At 35.4% G+C, this 20,623-nt stretch overlaps 1 protein-coding gene across 2 annotated transcripts in view; it reads left to right on the top strand.

Moving 5' to 3' along the window:
• LOC149801330 (tyrosine-protein kinase CSK-like) overlaps positions 1 to 20,623 on the top strand; it is a 72,673-nt gene that overhangs the window by 23,259 nt on the left and 28,791 nt on the right. For both annotated transcript variants that reach the window (XM_089955378.1, XM_089955379.1), the window contains exons 6-8: positions 974 to 1,076; positions 4,470 to 4,628; positions 11,095 to 11,194. In XM_089955378.1, the coding sequence (XP_089811504.1) occupies positions 974 to 1,076; positions 4,470 to 4,628; positions 11,095 to 11,194 (362 nt within the window). The remainder of the gene's footprint in view (positions 1 to 973; positions 1,077 to 4,469; positions 4,629 to 11,094; positions 11,195 to 20,623) is intronic.

Here is a 20,623-nt window from a genome sequence, read left to right on the forward strand (position 1 = left end):
TGAAAATCAAGAGCATTGTCACTTGAAATTTATATGTGCCTCCTGATGTAGCTGGTGTTTTTTGTGGGGCCATTGTTTATTTTACTGCACAAAGGGCACAGACACACACTAGATTTGACCCAGTGCTGAGTTTTTCATTTTCCAAATTAGCTATTCCAATAAGGAAACAATTAAAAATGGCCCAAGATGTCATGACATACTAAGGAAAAGCAGTCACAGTAAGAAGGAAAAGCAAACTGAAAAACTATTTTGACTAACAATCATGGAGCTCCTTTTATTTGATCTGTTTGAGTAGTTGAAATCATTTCTTTAGTAATAGGTCAAAGTAGCCGATATTAGCATAACTTTGTTAAACTTATGTTCTATGCATAAAATTTAATTTACCTTTAGTAAGAGCATATAACCACTTAAGTGCTAAAGTGCAGTAAAATGCTACCTACCTACCTACCCACCTGCCTGCCTGCTTGCCTGCCTACCTACCTATCTACCTACGTTGATTCTAGTCCCTCAGTTTTCCCTTATACCTTATGCTTCCCTTCCGTAAGGTGTGCATTCAGACTCAAAATTGCCTTGTGACTTATTCTTGTTAAATTGTTACTAAAACAATTAAATAAAGTGAGTATATATCTGTATGTTGTTATGTGTCTATGCTCCTAAAATAAGTAAGAAAAAGTGTAAAAAATATCGTGCTTTGTAAAATTCAACAAATAATTTATTTCCCTCAAATGCAAAGTGAAAATGTAATAAATAGGAGCTTATGGTATTACAAATTAAATCCCAAATAATCCTAGTATTGCAGACTCAGGTCCTAATAATTTAAAGTCTTGAATGAAATCTAGTATGCATGTATACTCTTGCATTTGAATTGTGTAAAGGTACAATGATAAACATGCAATAGGATTGTTTTAGGTTTATCCCTTGAACCTCATATGTATTGAATATTAGGCTAATTCTTTTCTGTTTTATGTTGCAGTGGTCTGTAAGGGAGTTTACAAAGACATTCCTGTAGCAATTAAATCACTTAGGGACAAGAACAAAGCAGCACAGCAGTTTCTGGAGGAAGCTTCATTAATGACGTATGTAATTACATATAATCTCACTACTAAAGGTTGTTCAAATTATGGGATAATTATTTATTTTTAAAAAGAAGAAAAAAATGAGAAACTTGCAACCACATGGCTTTGTGGTGTTTTGAATTGTTACACAGTTGACCAGCAAATACTATTCTGCATTTCCTATAAAAAAAGAACCCCGTTACTCCACAACAATTCTTCTTCTGATAGTCATTCAGACATACAGGGGTCAGAGTGTTAATTAGTGGGTATTTACAATGGATAAGAGGATATAGAAAAATAAAGCTGCTACTTGACAAGAGAAGCTTGAAGTCCCAGACAGGATTAAGTCCAGAGTTTAAAAAATAAAATTAGCTTCAAGATTTAGTGTTCACGAGTCATGCAAGCAAGGTGGTGGTCGAAAAAAGCCTCCTAATTAAATTTATAAATCAATTAATTTACCTGCCACAGGCATGTCCTGGAATCCTGGAAAAGTTTTGGAATTAAAACAATAAATTTCAAGGGCCTTGAAAAGTCATGGAATTTCTCAAAAGCTTAAAAAGTTTTGGAAAAGTCTTGGAATTTTTGACAATGTAATTTTTAAAAAAATTTATTACTGCCAATAGATCACCAAGCAAATATTCAAAAACCTTGTTTTGAACATGATGATTAATTTTACTTGACAATGCAAAAAATATTATCCTTGAATTTTGTGAAATAGCCCTTGAAAAGTCTTGGAAAAGTCATGGAATTTGTTTTTTGTTTTTTTTTTGAGTCTGCAGGAACCCTGCTACCATTTTAAGTGAAAACAAAATAGATTATCATTACCTGTTTAATCAACCATCATCAATACCTACTATGGACCAAACTGTCATGCATGTAAAACAACCCCCACACCATATAATCATAATCCTTTTTATTTTCTATCTTCAGATCATTCATGTATACCAAGGAAACTGTCCTTCCAGTGTTAACACTGATTGGAACAAAATCATTTAAGTTATAGGTGTGAAGAAATTGGCTAATATAATCAAACATTCTAGTCCCTGCTTTTTGCTCTGCAGTGAAGCAAAGTCATAGTTATAAAACAAACGTGTCAAGGAGTACCAGGTTTATTTATTTATTTATGTTTTCTTCTGTCATATAGAGAATGACTACATTTTTTAAGGCACTTGCTCTGAACCCACACAGTGAAATGGTTTACTAGTAAACTGGGTTGAGACAGTTTTCATGTACACATACCTGTTGAATTCTCATCACATGAGCATCCCTTTGACTTTCTATGAAAGCTGAGATCAAGTACATGTGCTTTTCAAGTCTGAATGCAGGTATCTTTTTTGAAATTCTCAATGTCTGAATTGTGCATTTTCAGGTCCTTTGGACACATCCAGCAAATACAAATGTTGCGGGGAAAAAACACCTCTTTAAAAAGTTTGTTTGAATGTATTTGGAAGAAATTAAGATTGGAATGGACATTGCAAATATTTGTATTACAGAAATTATGTTTATTTATGTACATTTTTGATTGAATAACTATTTTGGATAAAACAGATTCAGCTGGTGAGTACAGGTACTCAACTATTTATGCGTATGTCACAGATTTTGTATACATAAAAATGAATATTAAATATGTAATAATTGTTTTAAGTACTTCTTGTTTAATATGGAACAAGCTGAAAGCTGCATCAATGGAGTCCATTGTATTGACCTCTTATATTTCCATGCTCATTTTTTTGAGGGGATATGCACCATTTTCTACAGCTGACTTGTTTGTCTTTATAACTTTATAGTGTGTGTATGTGTATGTGTGTGTGTGCATGTGTGTGAATTTTTGACCCCCTAGTCTTCATATCAATGCCTTAAATATTCCTTTTTATACACAGAAATATTGAGTGAAAAGACATTTAATGCCAAAGCTTGCTTCTTTGTGAGCACTTCAGAAACTGCAAGCTAAACTTTATCATCAAAGACTTAAAAATATAATAATGTTGTCACTAGAAAAGAGAAATAAATGATCTGCCAAAAGGTTGTGATCACGGTTGATATTACAAGCAAACTGTAAAAATCAACCAGGCTTGGAGAAACTCTTGGATGAATGAGTCACAACAGCAGTTACTCATCCGTATCCTCACTTTACTCAACACGTACACTTCTCCTTACATTTGTGTGAAAATAACCAGTTACCCCAACTACAGCTGGACAGTAATATGGCTCACAGTTCTGAAAATATGTTCGGTGCAAAGACATGGTCCCTTGGATAAAGATATGATAAGAGCCAAGGTTCATAACTCAACACGTTGCAGTTTCACGCCTAGCCCTCAATTTCTTAATGGTATTGGCATTGATAGTGACACTTTTCAGTAATCTAGGTACCATTTAATTTGGAGAAATGTTTCTTTCAAGGAAGCATTACACATCTTTACAAGTTAGACCTGTGAAAACTGAAGAATGAAAAATTCTGTGATTTTTCGACAGGTCAGACAATGTTATGTTGGTCCAGGTCACATATTTTACATCTGAATAAAAAATTTGAAGCATGTCCACAATTTCCACCAACTTTTGTACTCATTAATCCATTTTAGTCAGACAGCCATTTCTAGACAAGTAATGTGACTCGTTGGACATCATGCTGCATGTCGGCAGCATGACGCCCCATTGCCAGACATCACTATAAGCTGCCACACTGCAGACATTGTAGTGATATGACTGAAAAATTATTAAAGCTATGTTAAAAATCCAAATCACACACACACACACACACAGCAGCAATGGTGAAGAATGAAGGATACTTATAAAAGGGAAGATTGCTGTTTGGCTGAAAGAATTGAAAGATGGTTTTCTCAAGAGCCAATTAAATTATGACCAGTAAACTGTTGTTTCAACATTATTTGCTTTATTAATAAATTACAATGGAGTGCATTGAATGAATGTTAGTGGGAATCAATAGAATATGTTAGCAACACGTTTCTTGAATAAAGCAATTCATTATATAATTATTGCCCATGTATCCTACAGCAATGTGCAGTGTAAGTCAGATATTTCTCATTGAAACTTCTCGTCATCATCTTAAGAAATCATATTGAGAAATCTTGCTGTCCTATTTTCTGTAAGAGTTAATGCTCTTTTTATACTTGCAATATGTGACAGAAATCTTGCATCAAGTCCTGAAGTTGTCAGTAGGTTGCCATGAAATTTAGTATATATGATGGTTATCATCAGAAGACATGCATTTTGTCCAGTTGCATTAATTTCATAAGAGTTATGCAAAGATGTGGGCATGCTTGCGTGAACAAATTGCTCACAATTCCTCTAGTTTAATTTATTGTTGACAGTGTTATTTTCTTTCTTTACAAAAATCATTTTGCTATGTATATACTGAAATGAGAAAGATTTAACTAATATTTTATCCTTGTTTAGGTCCTTGCGACATCCCAACCTTGTCTCTTTAATTGGTGTGGTACTGGGAGACACAATACACCTGGTGACAGAATACATGGGCAAAGGCAATCTTGTTGACTACCTTAGATCTAGAGGAAGAAATCATGTAACTAAAACAGATCAAATCAATTATGCCACGTAAGTTGTCTGATGGCTATCTCTGCTGTAAATATTTACTTATTTGAATATTTTGTGTTGAGTCCATCCTCACTTATGAATTTCAAGTGATGTTTGTCCAAAAGAACTGAAGGAATTGACAAATACCTCACTGTAATAATGACACTTTCATAAAATCGTGTAATAAAGCTCCTTAATTTTTAGTTCCTTTATACATCCATCTTAAGTAGGGCATAGTGTGGTGGTGTTGTTAATATTTGCTTTTATAGCTTACAAGTTTGTAATTATCGAGAGATTTTCTTGTAATTAGGACTAGATGATGTGTCACATTTTACCGCTGCTCAAGGTCATGGTCACAGTGAAAATGTAATTGTGTGACTTATCTGCTGTAAATCTTTGAATGATTGAAGATATTTGAACAAAACTTTGTCTAATTAATTATCATGACTAGATGGCATGTAACAGTCTATATCCTCACCTCCTTCAACAGGAGCAAGGTCACAGCAAGAGATAATGTCTGTGATCTGTATGCATCCTTGTCAGCTGTAAACATATTGAATGGCTGAAGATATTTTACTGAAATTTTGCCCAGGTAAAAACCATGACAAGATGGTGTGTTACATATCCTAGCCATGCCCCCTTCTTTAGTGTCAAGGTTATAGTAAAGACAAATTTAATTTTGACTTTTTTCCTTATTTGTTGTATAGCGTTTGAGCCACTGAAGATATTGTAATGAAACTTTAACCAGTAATATATCTTGACTGGACAATGTGTCACACACCATAGTCATTCTCCTATCCTCAAGGTTACGGGCATAGCTAGGAAATCTATAAATCAGTGATTATTTTTGTATGGTTTTAACTTTTGGACTAATACAGATATTTTTTTATGAAACCTCATTCTATCTTGATTTGACAGTGTTCAGTATATTCAGTCATACTTGCTGTCTCAGGGGCAAAAAAATGTGGTTACAAAATGGGTGGACTGCTGACTTTTTCCAGGCTATTGCTTTATAAAGTTATTTTGATGAAACTTCACCCAGGTTTGCACCTTGCCATGCAGTAGTCAAGTCCTGAGCTCAAGGGTCAAGGTCATTAGTTGGGAAAAGGTTATGTAACAGATGTTGTTGTTGTTGTTGTTGGGTTTAACGCCATTTTTCAGCACACAATAGGCTATGCATGGTGGCCAGTATTAATGGTGGAGGAAGAACCCAGGAAAACCCCGAGAAGAACCACCGACCCACGAGAAGCTACTGGCAAGCTTTCTCACATACCCACATTGGCCGAATCCTGGACTCGATCCCACGCAGGCAGAGGTGAGATGACAGTGATCCGTAACGGAGAGCGCTTTAGACCACTCGGCCACTCGGGGCCCCTGTGACAGATGTAACATAAACTGTATGTTCAGATTTCCTCTGCTTCTTTTCAGTAATCACCGAGCATGTAACAGGTGGTCAGAATGTGGTCAGTCTGATTAGTCATCTAGTCATGACATGTTTCAGGTTGACAGGTGGTCAGTGTGGCCAGTCAGATTAGTCAGCTAGTCATGCCATATTTCAGGTTGACAGGTGGTCAGAATGTGGCCAGTCTGATTAGTCATCTAGTCATGACGTGTTTCAGGTTGACAGGTGGTCAGAGTGTGGCCAGTCTGATTAGTCAGCTAGTCGTGCCATATTTCAGGTTGACAGGTGGTCAGAATGTGGCCAGTCTGATTAGTCATCTAGTCATGACATGTTTCAGGTTGACAGGTGGTCAGTGTGGCCAGTCAGAGTCAGCTAGTCATGCCATATTTCAGGTTGACAGGTCAGAATGTGGCCAGTCTGATTAGTCATCTAGTCATGACGTGTTTCAGGTTGACAGGTGGTCAGAGTGTGGCCAGTCTGATTAGTCATCTAGTCATGACGTGTTTTAGGTTGACAGGTGGTCAGAATGTGGCCAGTCTGATTAGTCATCTAGTCATGACATGTTTCAGGTTGACAGGTGGTCAGTGTGGCCAGTCAGATTAGTCAGCTAGTCATGCCATATTTCAGGTTGACAGGTGGTCAGAATGTGGCCAGTCTGATTAGTCATCTAGTCATGACGTGTTTCAGGTTGACAGGTGGTCAGAATGTGGCCAGTCTGATTAGTCAGCTAGTCATGCCATGTTTCAGGTTGACAGGTGGTCAGAGTGTGGCCAGTCTGATTAGTCATCTAGTCATGACATGTTTCAGGTTGATAGGTGGTCAGAATGTGGCCAGTCTAATTAGTCAGTTTGTTATGTTATGTTTTAGGTTGACAGGTGGTCAGAATGTGGCCAGGTTGATTAGGCCACCATTGTGATTAAGGAAATTTATGCTGTTATGCTTGGAAACATTGCAAATGATGATGCTTTTAAGGGCAGTGGCAAGTGTCAGTTGAGTAAGGATTGTTTAGGTACCCATGAAGTTATTTGCACATGGACCTTTATATTGATGTGGAGATGTTGTGTAATCTGTGGATTGTTTTGGCTGCTGTGAGTCAAAGATACTGAAAAATCGTTGATCTAAGAATATGTATCAGGTGAAATGAAACAGTATTTGATGAAATGGCAATTTTTTTTTCTCCCAGCGACACTTACATATTGATGTTCAACTGTACCATTTTGTCTGCATCAGTCAAAGTTAGGTTCTTAATCATTCCATTAGACCATTTCATGATAATCCAATATAGTGCCTTCACTGCCAGATTCCATTAGACCATTTCATAATAATCCAATGTAGTGCCTTCACTGCCAGATTCCATTAGACCATTTCATAATAATCCAATATAGTGCCTTCACTGCCAGATTCCATTAGACCATTTCATAATAATCCAATATAGTGCCTTCACTGCCAGATTCCATTAGACCATTTCATAATAATCCAATATAGTGCCTTCACTGTTAGATTTCATTAGACCATTTCATAATAATCCAATATAGTGCCTTCACTGCCAGATTCCATTAGACCATTTCATAATAATCCAATATAGTGCCTTCACTGCCAGATTTCATTAGACCATTTCATAATAATCCAATATAGTGCCTTCACTGCCAGATTCCATTAGACCATTTCATAATAATCCAATATAGTGCCTTCACTGCCAGATTCCATTAGACCATTTCATAATAATCCAATATAGTGCCTTCACTGCCAGGTTCCAGTAGACCATGTCATAATAATCCAATATAGTGCCTTCACTGCCAGATTCCATTAGACCATTGCATAATAATCCAATATAGTGCTTTCACTGCTAGATTTGTGGTCAAAACAAAGATGACTGCAAGATAAATCCAATTTGCGCCAGATGTGAGTTTTTGGGTAATTATGGATCACCATGCAGTTAGTTTCATGCAGTTAGATTAGTCTGGTGAGTGAATTGTTAGATCCATACAATTAAATTAATCTTATGAGTGAATTGACAGAGCTTATGCCACAGACTACTTTGAATTGAAAAAGGAAATGCAACTGGTAAAACATGAGAAAGTTTTTGAGCTTCACTGAGGCCTGGATGTTTGTTGAAGTCACAGCTCCACTCATCACTGCCTGCAAATCCAAGATGAACACAGCTGGAATGGAGAAGAATCTTTCTATATAACCTAGAAAGACATTACTTGGTCACAGTACAAGACCAAATTTAGTCTTGATGTTTCCCAAATCTGTGAGAGCAGCCACACAAACTGAGAATAAAACAGATGAAGCAATTTATCAATGTGAAAGTGTGACTACTGATGGAAAACTGGTTGGATTTGGAGAAAAGGAACTGCTGCCTGCAGCAGTCAGTACAACAGTGTGACAAATAAGAAACCTAACACTACTAGTGAAAAACTGGCTTGATCTGGCTCACAAAAAGAGCATCTAACCACTGGCTCCACTGATAATGTCTGCACAAGTCTGAACAAAGAGAAATTGAATGAATCTATTTGACTTCCAAATGAATGAATCTACTAGAGTTCCAGATGAATGAATCTACTAGACTTCCAAATGAATGAATCCACTAGACTTCCAAATAAATGAATGAATCTACAAGACTTCCAAATAAATGAATCTACTAGATGTACAAAATGAATGAATCTACTAGACTTCCAAATGAATGAATCTACTAGACTTCCAAATGAATGAATCAACTAGACTTACAAAATGAATGAATCTACTAGACTTCCAAATGAATGAATCTACTAGACTTCCAAATGAATGAATCAACTAGACTTACAAAATGAATGAATCTACTAGACTTCCAAATGAATGAATCTACCTTCTTCCAAATGAATGAATGAACTTACAAGACTTACAAAATGAATGAATGAACTTACAAGACTTACAAAATGAATGAATCTACAAGACTAACAGAATGAATTAATCTGCTAGACTTTCAAACAGATGTGACAATTCTTTCAAGATCTTCAATTTGGAAGTTAAGAAAGTATGGCAACTGAAGGAAGCCCTGATACTGTGCCATGGAAACCTCTCAGAAGCCCCATACTTCAAACACTTATGAATATGTCCGACATGATAATACACTGAAATCAGAGATATAGAAGCATTAAGAACTTTTTCAAAGAAATCTCTGTGTTGAGGCAAATGGACCGAAGTTTTATCTGAGATGAATGCAATTGTTTCTTCATTCTACTACCAAACTATAATCTAATTCATCGAATCCTGTGTATCCAGTCATGTTGTTATTGCTACTACTCCTAAATGGAAAGTCACATCGACATGGACCTTCACAAGAAGATAATTGATGATATCTAGTTGGTCCTAAATGAAAATGGTACTAGTTTTTAATCCAGTATGGCTGCCACATGGGCTAATTTGAAAACCATACCACTCAAGAATATCAAAAGTGGTTTCAACACTCAGCAGTTAAAAAGAAGCTTAAATGGTCTTACAATGAATTCTTGCAGATTCTTTTTGGTCTCTAGAGCATCAGTGCCATCAAAGGACTCTTGTTACCAAGAATTTTACCTAGTTAAAATTACAACCAAAACATATATTAGTATGATCTGAATAAGTCATCACAACAAATATAATGGGGACATGTGTATGGAACAGTTTTGTTAGACTTTTAACAAATATTCAGGTGTCCACTGAGCTGGTCAGCATAGTCATAATATTCAAAATCAGCAGATTGCCAGATGATGGAAGTGCATTACTTAGCAGCAGTAGTGCTGAGTGAATGATGGACATTTTGTGGGGATGGGATTTTATGTTTTTTTTATTATCTTATTGTATTTTATTTATTACACGTTTTACAGAATTTTAACATCTTTACCTTACTTATAGTAATATTTGTTTATGTTTTTTGGGAAGAGTTTGTCGGAAGATTTTGTTGTTGTAACCCATTATATTTTTTAAATCTTAACTTTTAATTGGCTCTGTGTAGTTAAACCCTACACACACACACACACACACACACACACACACACACACACACACACTGTAATCATAGTCAAAACAAAGTGAAGACCATGATTTTATAATTCATTATGTAATTGTAGATCTGTGTCTACATGGTACAGTGTTTGATTTTTCCTTGGAAAGTCCACAAATTGTTTGAAAAACTCCTTGAATTTAGCTAAAATTTCCTACAGTTTATATGTGGAAATGCAAAATGTTTACATTGAATAAATTGTAGCAGTTTTTATTTTCCAAATTCTAGTTACATCTTTTCACAATCTAAAAGTAAAATTTGATAAAAATTTTGTTGATTTCAAGATGCAAATACTGGTAGTTATCAAATGGAGTAGCATCCCTTTGCTGTTATGTTGTCATTATATTTTCTTCTACTTTTGTATCTATTTATGCAATGATAGACAGATTAACATAATGGAGAGAAGTTCTTGTAAACAGTGGGGTGGGCTTATCATTAAGGATGGGTCTATAATCAGGTAAATATGGTAGCTTGAGAGTACTACTGATGCATTAGATTACAGTAATTTCACTAATTTTTGTTGAACTGTCCCATTTTCTTATTAAAAGATTTCTAGAGATCATTGAGACTGTTTAATAAATCATTTTTATTACTGCATTCCGGTAATCAAATATTAGCTTCTACCTGTGTTTATTTTTTATGTTAACCTTTTAAGATTAAAGAATTACAAATCATTTTGTATAGTTTTACAGTATCTGGTAGCTGTAATTTCCACTAACAGCCTTAAATCGATATATTGTGAGATAAGTAAGGATAGAAAAATATGGAACAGAGCATAAAGTGTGAAGTGTTTAGAAACTAGTATTACTGAAAATGAAGCACTTGGATGAAAACATAGTGTGATCAGTTGAGTGAATGCTGTTTGTTGTTGCCATAGTTTTGTTCTTTTATATTCTTTATTTTGGGTACCTGTAGATGTTAGTTCTTGAAATGAAATAGCAACAGATATGCAAACTTTAAGAAGCAAATAAACAAATTTAAGAATTTTTTAAAATACAAAATAATGATAAATTAAGACTCATGAAAGGAAATGAAACCACCATTTTGTTTTAAATTTTCAGCGATACGTGCTCTGGCATGGCCTACTTAGAGGGAAAAAATGTAGTTCACAGAGACCTAGCAGCTAGGAATGTTCTTGTAAATGACCAGGGAACAGCCAAGGTGAGTTATACATTACAAAATTGTCAGTCTTGTGTCCACTGAAGTTCATAAGTTTACTTACTCTTTCATAAATCACCAGGTTCAAGCCATTCTTCTCATATGATAACATCATATACTTGTTGCATTATCAAGATTTGTATCCAAGTTAGTGCCCATTTATATATACAATAATTTCTTAAAACTGTAACATTTTACCCCTATTATAAAAATGTGTTATGTGCATAACAGATTGTATTGAAAATAACACTTTGCTTTTGACAAACAGTATGATTGCATTTCCTACACCTTTGAAATCACTATCTAAGAATCCTGTCATGGATGGATATTTCTTCCAAATTAATGAAATGATTTGAACAAGTTTTCAATCTTTCAGTCCTTGGCAAGCAACCAGTTAAACACTGAAAATTCTCTTAGAGTTTCTTAAATATCATATGCATTTAAAACAAATGCAAGATGGTGTTCATCACATGACAAAAGTGCATAGTTGGTTCATTTAAACACCAAACATGTGATAACCCCCTAGAATGATCTCTGTTAGCCACTATGAAATATCTGGTGTTTTTATCGACATAACAGTCTTACTAATTTGCTTTTGTTTTATGTCACATTTATTATGTTTTACTATTCATTTGTTTTTAATTGTAATCCATTTATTAGTAATTGTCTTTTCTGTATTCCCTGCAAATAATTAATTGGTTGGAATGATACTCATGTGTTGTGTCATTTATCTACACATAAATCCATGTTCCTATTGATATAGTGTAATTTTTGTTATTGTTTTTGGAAAGTAAGAATTTCACTTTTAATGACTCATTTAATACACATATATTTTAAACATTAAACTTGATAAAATAATGTCTTTAATAGGGAAGATGTCATGTATATTATGTTAGGGGTATATTTTTATGTATTGCATTATTTAATATCTTTATTTTTTGTTATTGTTATTGTTGTAGGGTTTAACGCCATTTTTCAGCACAAGATAGGCTATACATGGTGGCCAGTATTAATGGTGGAGGAAGAACCTGGGAAAACCCCGGAAAGAACCACCAACCCACGAGAAACTACCGGCAAGCTTTCTCACTTATCCACATTGGCCGAGACCAAGACTCGAACCTACGCAGATAGAGGTGAGATGGCAGTGATCCGTGATGGATAGTGCTTTAGACCACTCGGCCACTAGGGGCCCCTAATATCTTTAAAATGTCATGCAAGCTTTATATTGAATACTAGGGGTGTACTGTATTGCTAGTGTACCGGTTTACTGCATTGTCTCTTTCTAGTGGTACATACCACAGTACTTTTTTAACTGTAATGGTACGTCAGTAGTTTCCATCAGTAAGGAATATGCAGAAATTCCATTGGAAGCAAAATAAGACTTTGAAGATATCAACACTATTTTTATTATTTGTGACAAAACAGATCAAAACGTTATCTTTTTTTTTTTTTTTACAAAACAGTTGTTTCTGTCACAAATTAATGGTGAGTATTACAAATATAATTATTTTTTGATCTTTAAAGCACATGTTTGAAACCTGTCACATATAATAAAGCAGTGGCCAAATGGCATGTTGTGAAACATATTTGAGCCATATCCAACTTTTTAAAAAATGTTCGGATTAAAAATTAAAAAACTTTTTAAAAAAAACACATGTTGTGTTTAAGTTATTTAGTAGCATATGTCAATATGTTAAGTATATGTATTCCTGTGAATCATCCTACAATTTTCAGGAGTGTGCTTGCTTCTATGTGAATGTTTTGTAATTTCTAAAGTCCACAAAGTATTTTTTCATTTGTTGAGTAAGTGTTTTATATTTACTGGCTTTCTCTGATAAATGGCTTGCCTGGGTGCTGGCTTCATACTCAAAAGTTTCCTTGCCTATCATATCTGTAGTGTAGCTAGAAATGTGTAGGCTGTATTATCAACACTTCCTATTTTTACGAGTAGGCTCTATGATATCAGCATGATGTCTTTTACGGTATCAGTGTTGTGTAACCTTAATCATCCCACTTAATAATGCAGTAATTAGGTAAAGGATATCAGAGATATCATGAATATAATAATACATAAATGACATGAAGAATATCTGAGATGTGATGAAAATAATGCAGAAATAAAGTGAAGGATAAATCATGAATATAATACAGAAATGACATAAAGGATATCTGAGATGTCATGAATAAAGTGAAGAAATGTTGTGAAGGATATCTGAGATGTCATGAATATAGTGCAGAAATGTGGCAAAGTATACCTGAGATGTCATGAATATAGTGCAGAAATGTGGCAAAGTATACCTGAGATGTCATGAATGTAGTGTAGAAATGTGGTGATGGATATCTGAACTGTCATGAATGTAGTGTAGAAATGAGGTGAAGGATATCTGAATGGTCTTGAATGTAGTGCAAAAAATGTTGTGAAGGATATCTGAGATGTCATGAATATAGTGTAGAAATGAGGTGAAGGATATCTGAGATGTCATGAATGTAGTGTAGAAATGAGGTGAAGGATATCTGAATGGTTTTGAATGTAGTGCAAAAAATGTTGTGAAGGATATCTGAGATGTCATGAATATAGTGTAGAAATGAGGTGAAGGATATCTGAGATGTCATGAATATAGTGCAGAAATGTGGTGATAAATATCTGAACTGTCATGAATGTAGTGTAGAAATGAGGTGAAGGATATCTGAATGGTCTTAAATGTAGTGCAGAAAATGTTGTGAAGGATATCTGAGATGTCATGAATATAGTGTAGAAATGAGGTGAAGGATATCTGAGATGTCATGAATGTAGTGCAGAAATGTGGTGATAGATATCTGAACTGTCATGAATGTAGTGTAGAAATGAGGTGATATCTGAATGGTCTTGAATGTAGTGCAAAAAATGTTGTGAAGGATATCTGAGATGTCATGAATATAGTGTAGAAATGAGGTGAAGGATATCTGAGATGTCATGAATGTAGTGTAGAAATGAGGTGAAGGATATCTGAATGGTCTTGAATGTAGTGCAAAAAATGTTGTGAAGGATATCTGAGATGTCATGAATATAGTGTAGAAATGAGGTGAAGGATATCTGAGATGTCATGAATATAGTGCAGAAATGTGGTGATAAATATCTGAACTGTCATGAATGTAGTGTAGAAATGAGGTGAAGGATATCTGAATGGTCTTAAATGTAGTGCAGAAAATGTTGTGAAGGATATCTGAGATGTCATGAATATAGTGTAGAAATGAGGTGAAGGATATCTGAGATGTCATGAATATAGTGTAGAAATGTGGCAAAGTATACCTGAGATGTCATGAATGTAGTGCAGAAATGTGGTGATAGATATCTGAACTGTCATGAATGTAGTGTAGAAATGAGGTGATATCTGAATGGTCTTGAATGTAGTGCAAAAAATGTTGTGAAGGATATCTGAGATGTCATGAATATAGTGTAGAAATGTAGTGAAGGATATCTGAGATGTTATGAATATAATAATGCAGAAATCAAATACATTTACCAATCTAATTTATGTTAGGAGGTAGTAGATGTTCATTCCTAATGTTACATTTATGACAGGAACTTCTGAAATTTCCTAAATCCAGAACTCCAGCAAGGTGAAGAATGCTTATTTCTCATTGCTAAAAATAGTTTATATGGAAGTAACTCTTTCAATTGTATAGCAGATGTTTTTCAGTTTAAACTTTAACTTGGTACAGGACACATCGTACTGGTCTACCTCCCAAAATCTTTTGGAATTTTCAGCCATCTGTCTGCAATGTTTGGTATTGTTTTGCTTCTTTTATCTGTGCTTAATGCATTGGTAATGTTGTTTTTTTTCTTCATTTTCATCACAATATTTTGCACATTCTTTCAATATTCTATACTTATTCTCTCACCATGCTGTGTTTAAATTTTTGATGTTTGTATGCCATAACAGTGTTGTTATATAGCATATATTACATCTTGAGTGCATTAATTAGAGTACAATTTGCATCATTTTGTGGTTCATTATTTGATTTAGTTGTTTTGCACCAGTGATATAGGTACACATTGGTGATTAGATGCATCATGTGTCAAGTTCAAGATCTCAGAGGATACTCATGAGATTATTTCATGTGTACTAAATGTACTTCAGCTAAACCCAGGGTAAGTACAGCTATACCCAGGGTAAGTACAAATATACCCAGCGTAAGTACAAATATACCCAGGGTAAGTACAACTATACCCAGGGTAAGTACAAATATACCCAGTGTAAGTACAAATATACCCAGGGTTAGTACAAATATACCCAGAATAAGTACAAATATATGCAGGGTAAGTACAAATATACCCAGGGTAAGTACAAATATACCTAGGGTAAGTACAAATATACCCATGGTTAGTACAAATATACCCAGGGTTAGTACAAATATACCCAGGGTAAGTACAAATATTCCCAGAGTGGCTACACATACTGGTCAGAACTTGTTCCTCTGTTCCATAAAATCAAATGATTGGCAGGGGAAAGCACTCAAGGTTGAAGTCTATAGATGTCTAATTCCTGAGCCTTCATCCCAGCACAGTCAGTTACCAGTATAGTGCTATTGTAGCCACTCCCTTCACAAGATTGCTCAGAAATTGCTGTATGCAACTGTAACTGCTGGACAGCAGGAAGAATAGATGGATATTATTGATTCAGTCATTTTGCCATTTTCTCATTGGCTGCACAACTTTCAGATGAGATTGATCCAAGAGACCAGTTGGGAGATGTTGGCTTCAGACATTTTTCTTTCTTGCCTGTCACCCCACCTACTGACTTGGAGGTGACTGAAGATATTGATCACGCTTTTTAGCAGCCCATTGGGCATAAATCCTCTTGCATACCAAAGCAAGGCCTAAGTCTTGGCACATGGGCTTTTCTACCAGCCTTGCCAGAATTTGCCAGGGCAATTGGAGTAAAGTACCTTGTCCAAGAACACACTATGGTAACTGACCCAGGCTAATCTGATGGTAGGATTCTACCCCATACCACTCATTTGTGAGTCAGTGATGGTAACCACTGAGCCACTGTGACTCTTACCTCCATTAGTCACCTCTTATGAAGTACAGGAAAGCACATCTGGCCAATTTTATATCCCTATGCCCATATGGGGTTGAAGATTTGAAATGCTTCCTGGATGAGGAAACCCTATAAATTGTATGCAGGAATAAGTTAACTTATGTTATAAACCTTGATCCTACAGTGCAAAAGATAGCTCTAAAGATGCAGTCAAGGAGACCTTACGAATTTTGTAAATGACCAAGTGGTTGCCACCAGCATCATTGAACCAGGTGCACTGGGTCATGGTCTCTGTGGACATGGATGATAAGAACTACCACTTTGCCTTCCATCTGCTTCCACAATCTCCAAAGATCAAAGACATTACTGGTCATCTCTCTGACAAGATTTGAGACCCTGATAACTCCAAATCTTTCTTCTCCAAAAGCCAGTTTCCAGCAACTTGTTCCACACACTGGTAACCGCTCTGGTGGCCTAGTGGTTAGAGCATCCGCCTCGGATGCGGGAGGTCGTATGTTCGATCCCCGGCCAAGTCATACCAAAGACTTACAAAAAAGGTACTAACAGCTGCCTTGCTTGGCGCTCAGCATTAAGAGGTTAGTGTTAGGACTGGTCGGCCAGGTGTCAGGATAATGTGACTGGGTGGGACATCATGCCACATGTCTGTGGCATGATGCCCCAGTGCTAGACATCACTATAAACTGCCACACTGCAGACATCGTAGTGATATGACTGAAAAATTGTTAAAAGCTTCGTTAAAAATCCAAATCACACACACCCACACACTGGTATAGAATACACTCAGGCACATGACATGTAAATATACCAAGTCTATACAAAGATATAACAGCAGTGAACATGTTTGCTCACTTTTCTATAAAACTGACCTTTGAGTGTTCCAGGCAACATTGGAATTGTTGAGAAATGTAATAGCTACCTCATATTTGCTTGACTTTTTCGATTTGAAGAGAAAGTAGACTATGTTAATGCTTGGGAATCTACATACATTATTGTGCAAGTTGTTAACAGGGCAGCTCACCACACTGTGGCAGATGCCATGACCACCTTAAGAAACATAGATTTGAGAAGACGGCAATACTTTTTTCACTCATTTTCACTCAAGCCCAAACACTCAGAGGTCCTACAGTTTGGTTCTTTACTGCTGTTTTGAGGCGATATAGAGTATGTGGTGAAGCAGGCAGTTCAATTTGCCCACACCTTTTTTTGTTTGTTTTGAGTTTCTAGTTTAGTTTGCCTTCCTGACAAACAAATTGTATGAATTGTTGGATTCTTGAGTCTATCTCCAAGGTGGCTTTGTTTTCCAAAAACTCAGCATGTACTGATTTTGACCAAGTTAAGACACATCTTGAATCAGCCTTTATGCGTAATTGAGGTGCCAACCTTTTGCCTTGCTTCAATATGACCAGCAGCTTTGTGAGCTGGAGGGGAGATACACCTGCAAATGAAGGCCATAATTGCTACTTTTCATTCCTGGGAGAACCTCCTTTGTAGGAAGTGTCCTCATGATGTCAAAATGTTTCATGGTGCTTAATTGCCTCAGTTTACACATCTGTTGTTGAGATTAGGGGCTTTACGTCATTGTAAACATTTCTCATTGAGATTAGGGGCTTTACATCATTATACACATTTCTCATTGAGATTAGGGGCTTTACATCATTATGCACATTTCTAGTTGAGATTGGGGGCTTTACATCATTATACACATTTCTAGTTCAGATCAGGGGTTTTACATCATCATACACATTTCTAATTGAGATCAGGGGCTTTACATCATTATACACATTTCTAATTGAGATCAGGGGCTTTACATCATTATACACATTTCTAATTGAGATCAGGGGCTTTACATCATAATACACATTTCTAATTGAGATTAGTGGCTTTACATCATTATCCACATTTCTAGTTGAGATCAGGGGCTTTACATCATTATACACATTTCTAGTTCAGATCAGTGGCTTTACATCATTATACACATTTCTAACTGAGATCAGGGGTTTTACATCATTATATACATTTCTAATTGAGATTAGTGGCTTTACATCATTATCCACATTTCTAGTTGAGATCAGGGGCTTTACATCATTATACACATTTCTAGTTCAGATCAGTGGCTTTACATCATTATACACATTTCTAATTGAGATCAGGGGCTTTACATCATAATACACATTTCTAATTGTGATTAGTGGCTTTACATCATTATCCACATTTCTAGTTGAGATTATCGGCTTTACATCATTATACACATTTATAGTTCAGATCAGTGGCTTTACATCATTATACACATTTCTAACTGAGATCAGGGGCTTTACATCATTATATACATTTCTAATTGAGATTAGTGGCTTTACATCATTATCCACATTTCTAGTTGAGATCAGGGGCTTTACATCATTATACACATTTCTAGTTCAGATCAGGGGCTTTACATCATTATACACATTTCTAATTGAGATCAGGGGCTTTACATCATTATATACATTTCTAATTGAGATTAGTGGCTTTACATCATTATACACATTTCTAATTGAGGTTAGTGGCTTTACATCATTATACACATTTCTAATTGAGATTAGGGGCTTTACATCATTATGCACATTTCTAGTTGAGATTGGGGGCTTTATATCATTATACACATTTCTAGTTCAGATCAGGGGCTTTACATCATTATACACATTTCTAGTTGAGATCAGGGGCTTTACATCATTAACCACATTTCTAGTTGAGATCAGGGGCTTTACATCATTATACACATTTCTAGTTGAGATCAGAGGCTTTACATCATTATACACATTTCTAATTGAGATTAGTGGCTTTACATCATTATACACATTTCTAATTGAGATCAGGGGCTTTACATCATTATACACTTTTCTAATTGAGATTAGTGGCTTTACATCATTATACACATTTCTAATTGAGATTAGTGGCTTTACAGCATTATCCACATTTCTAGTTCAGATCGGGGCTTTACATCATAATACACATTTCTAGTTCAGATCAGGGGCTTTACGTCAGTATACACATTTCTAGTTGAGATCAGGGGCTTTACATCATTATACACATTTGTAATTGAGATTAGGACTTTACAACATAATACACATTCCTAAGTGAGATTAATGGCTTTACATCATAATATACATTTCTAATTGAGATTAGTGGCTTTACATCATTATACACATTTCTAGTTCAGATCAGGGCTTTACATATTGTACACATTTCTTGTTTAGATCAGGGGCATTTCTTCAGTGTACACATTTATTGTTGAGATCAGGAGCTGTACATCATTGTGCACATTTCTAGTTGAGATCAGGGACTTTACATCAGTGTACACATTTCCAGTTGAGATCAGGGGATTTACATCAGTATATTAATTTCTAATTGAGATCAGGGGCATTACATTGTTATACACATTTCTTGTTGAGATCGTGGGTTTTACATCAGTGAAAACATTTCTAGTTGAGATTATGGGCTTTACATGAGTGTACACATTTCTAGTTGAGCTTTTGGACTATACATCAGTCAGCACATTTCTAGTTGAGATTTTGGACTGTACATCAGTCAACACATTTCTAGTTGAGAATTTGGACTAATCATCAGTCAACACATTTCTCGTTGAGATTTTGCACTATACATCAATCAACACATTTCTAGTTGAGATTTTGGACTATACATCAGTGAACACATCTCTAGTTGAGATTTTGGACTATACATCAGTCACACATTTCTAGTTGAGATTTTGGACTATACATCAGTCAACACATCTCTAGTTGAGATTTTTGGACTATACATGAGTGAACACATTTCTAGTTGAGATTTTGGACTATACATCAGTCACACATTTCTAGTTGAGATTTTGGGCTATACATCAGTCAACACATTTCTAGTTGAGATTTTGGACTATACATCAGTCAACACATTTCTAGTTGAGATTTTGGACTATACATCAGTCACACATTTCTAGCTGAGATTTTGGACTATACATCAGTCAACACATTTCTAGTTGAGATTTTGGACTATACATCAGTCAACACATTTCTAGTTGAGATTTTGGACTATACATCAGTCAACACATTTCTAGTTGAGATTTTGGACTATGCATCAGTGAACACATCTCTAGTTGAGATTTTTGGACTATACATCAGTGAACACATTTCTAGTTGAGATTTTGGACTATACATCAGTCACACATTTCTAGTTGAGATTTTGGACTATACATCAGTCAACACATCTCTAGTTGAGAGTTTTGGACTTTACATCAGTGAACACATTTCTAGTTGAGATTTTGGACTATACATCAGTCACACATTTCTAGTTGAGATTTTGGGCTATACATCAGTCAACACATTTCTAGTTGAGATTTTGGACTATACATCAGTCAACA

The sequence above is a fragment of the Sinohyriopsis cumingii genome, chromosome 4 (assembly GCF_028554795.1).
Source record: "Sinohyriopsis cumingii isolate HCF-2022 chromosome 4, ASM2855479v2, whole genome shotgun sequence".
NCBI lineage: Eukaryota > Metazoa > Mollusca > Bivalvia > Unionida > Unionidae > Sinohyriopsis > Sinohyriopsis cumingii.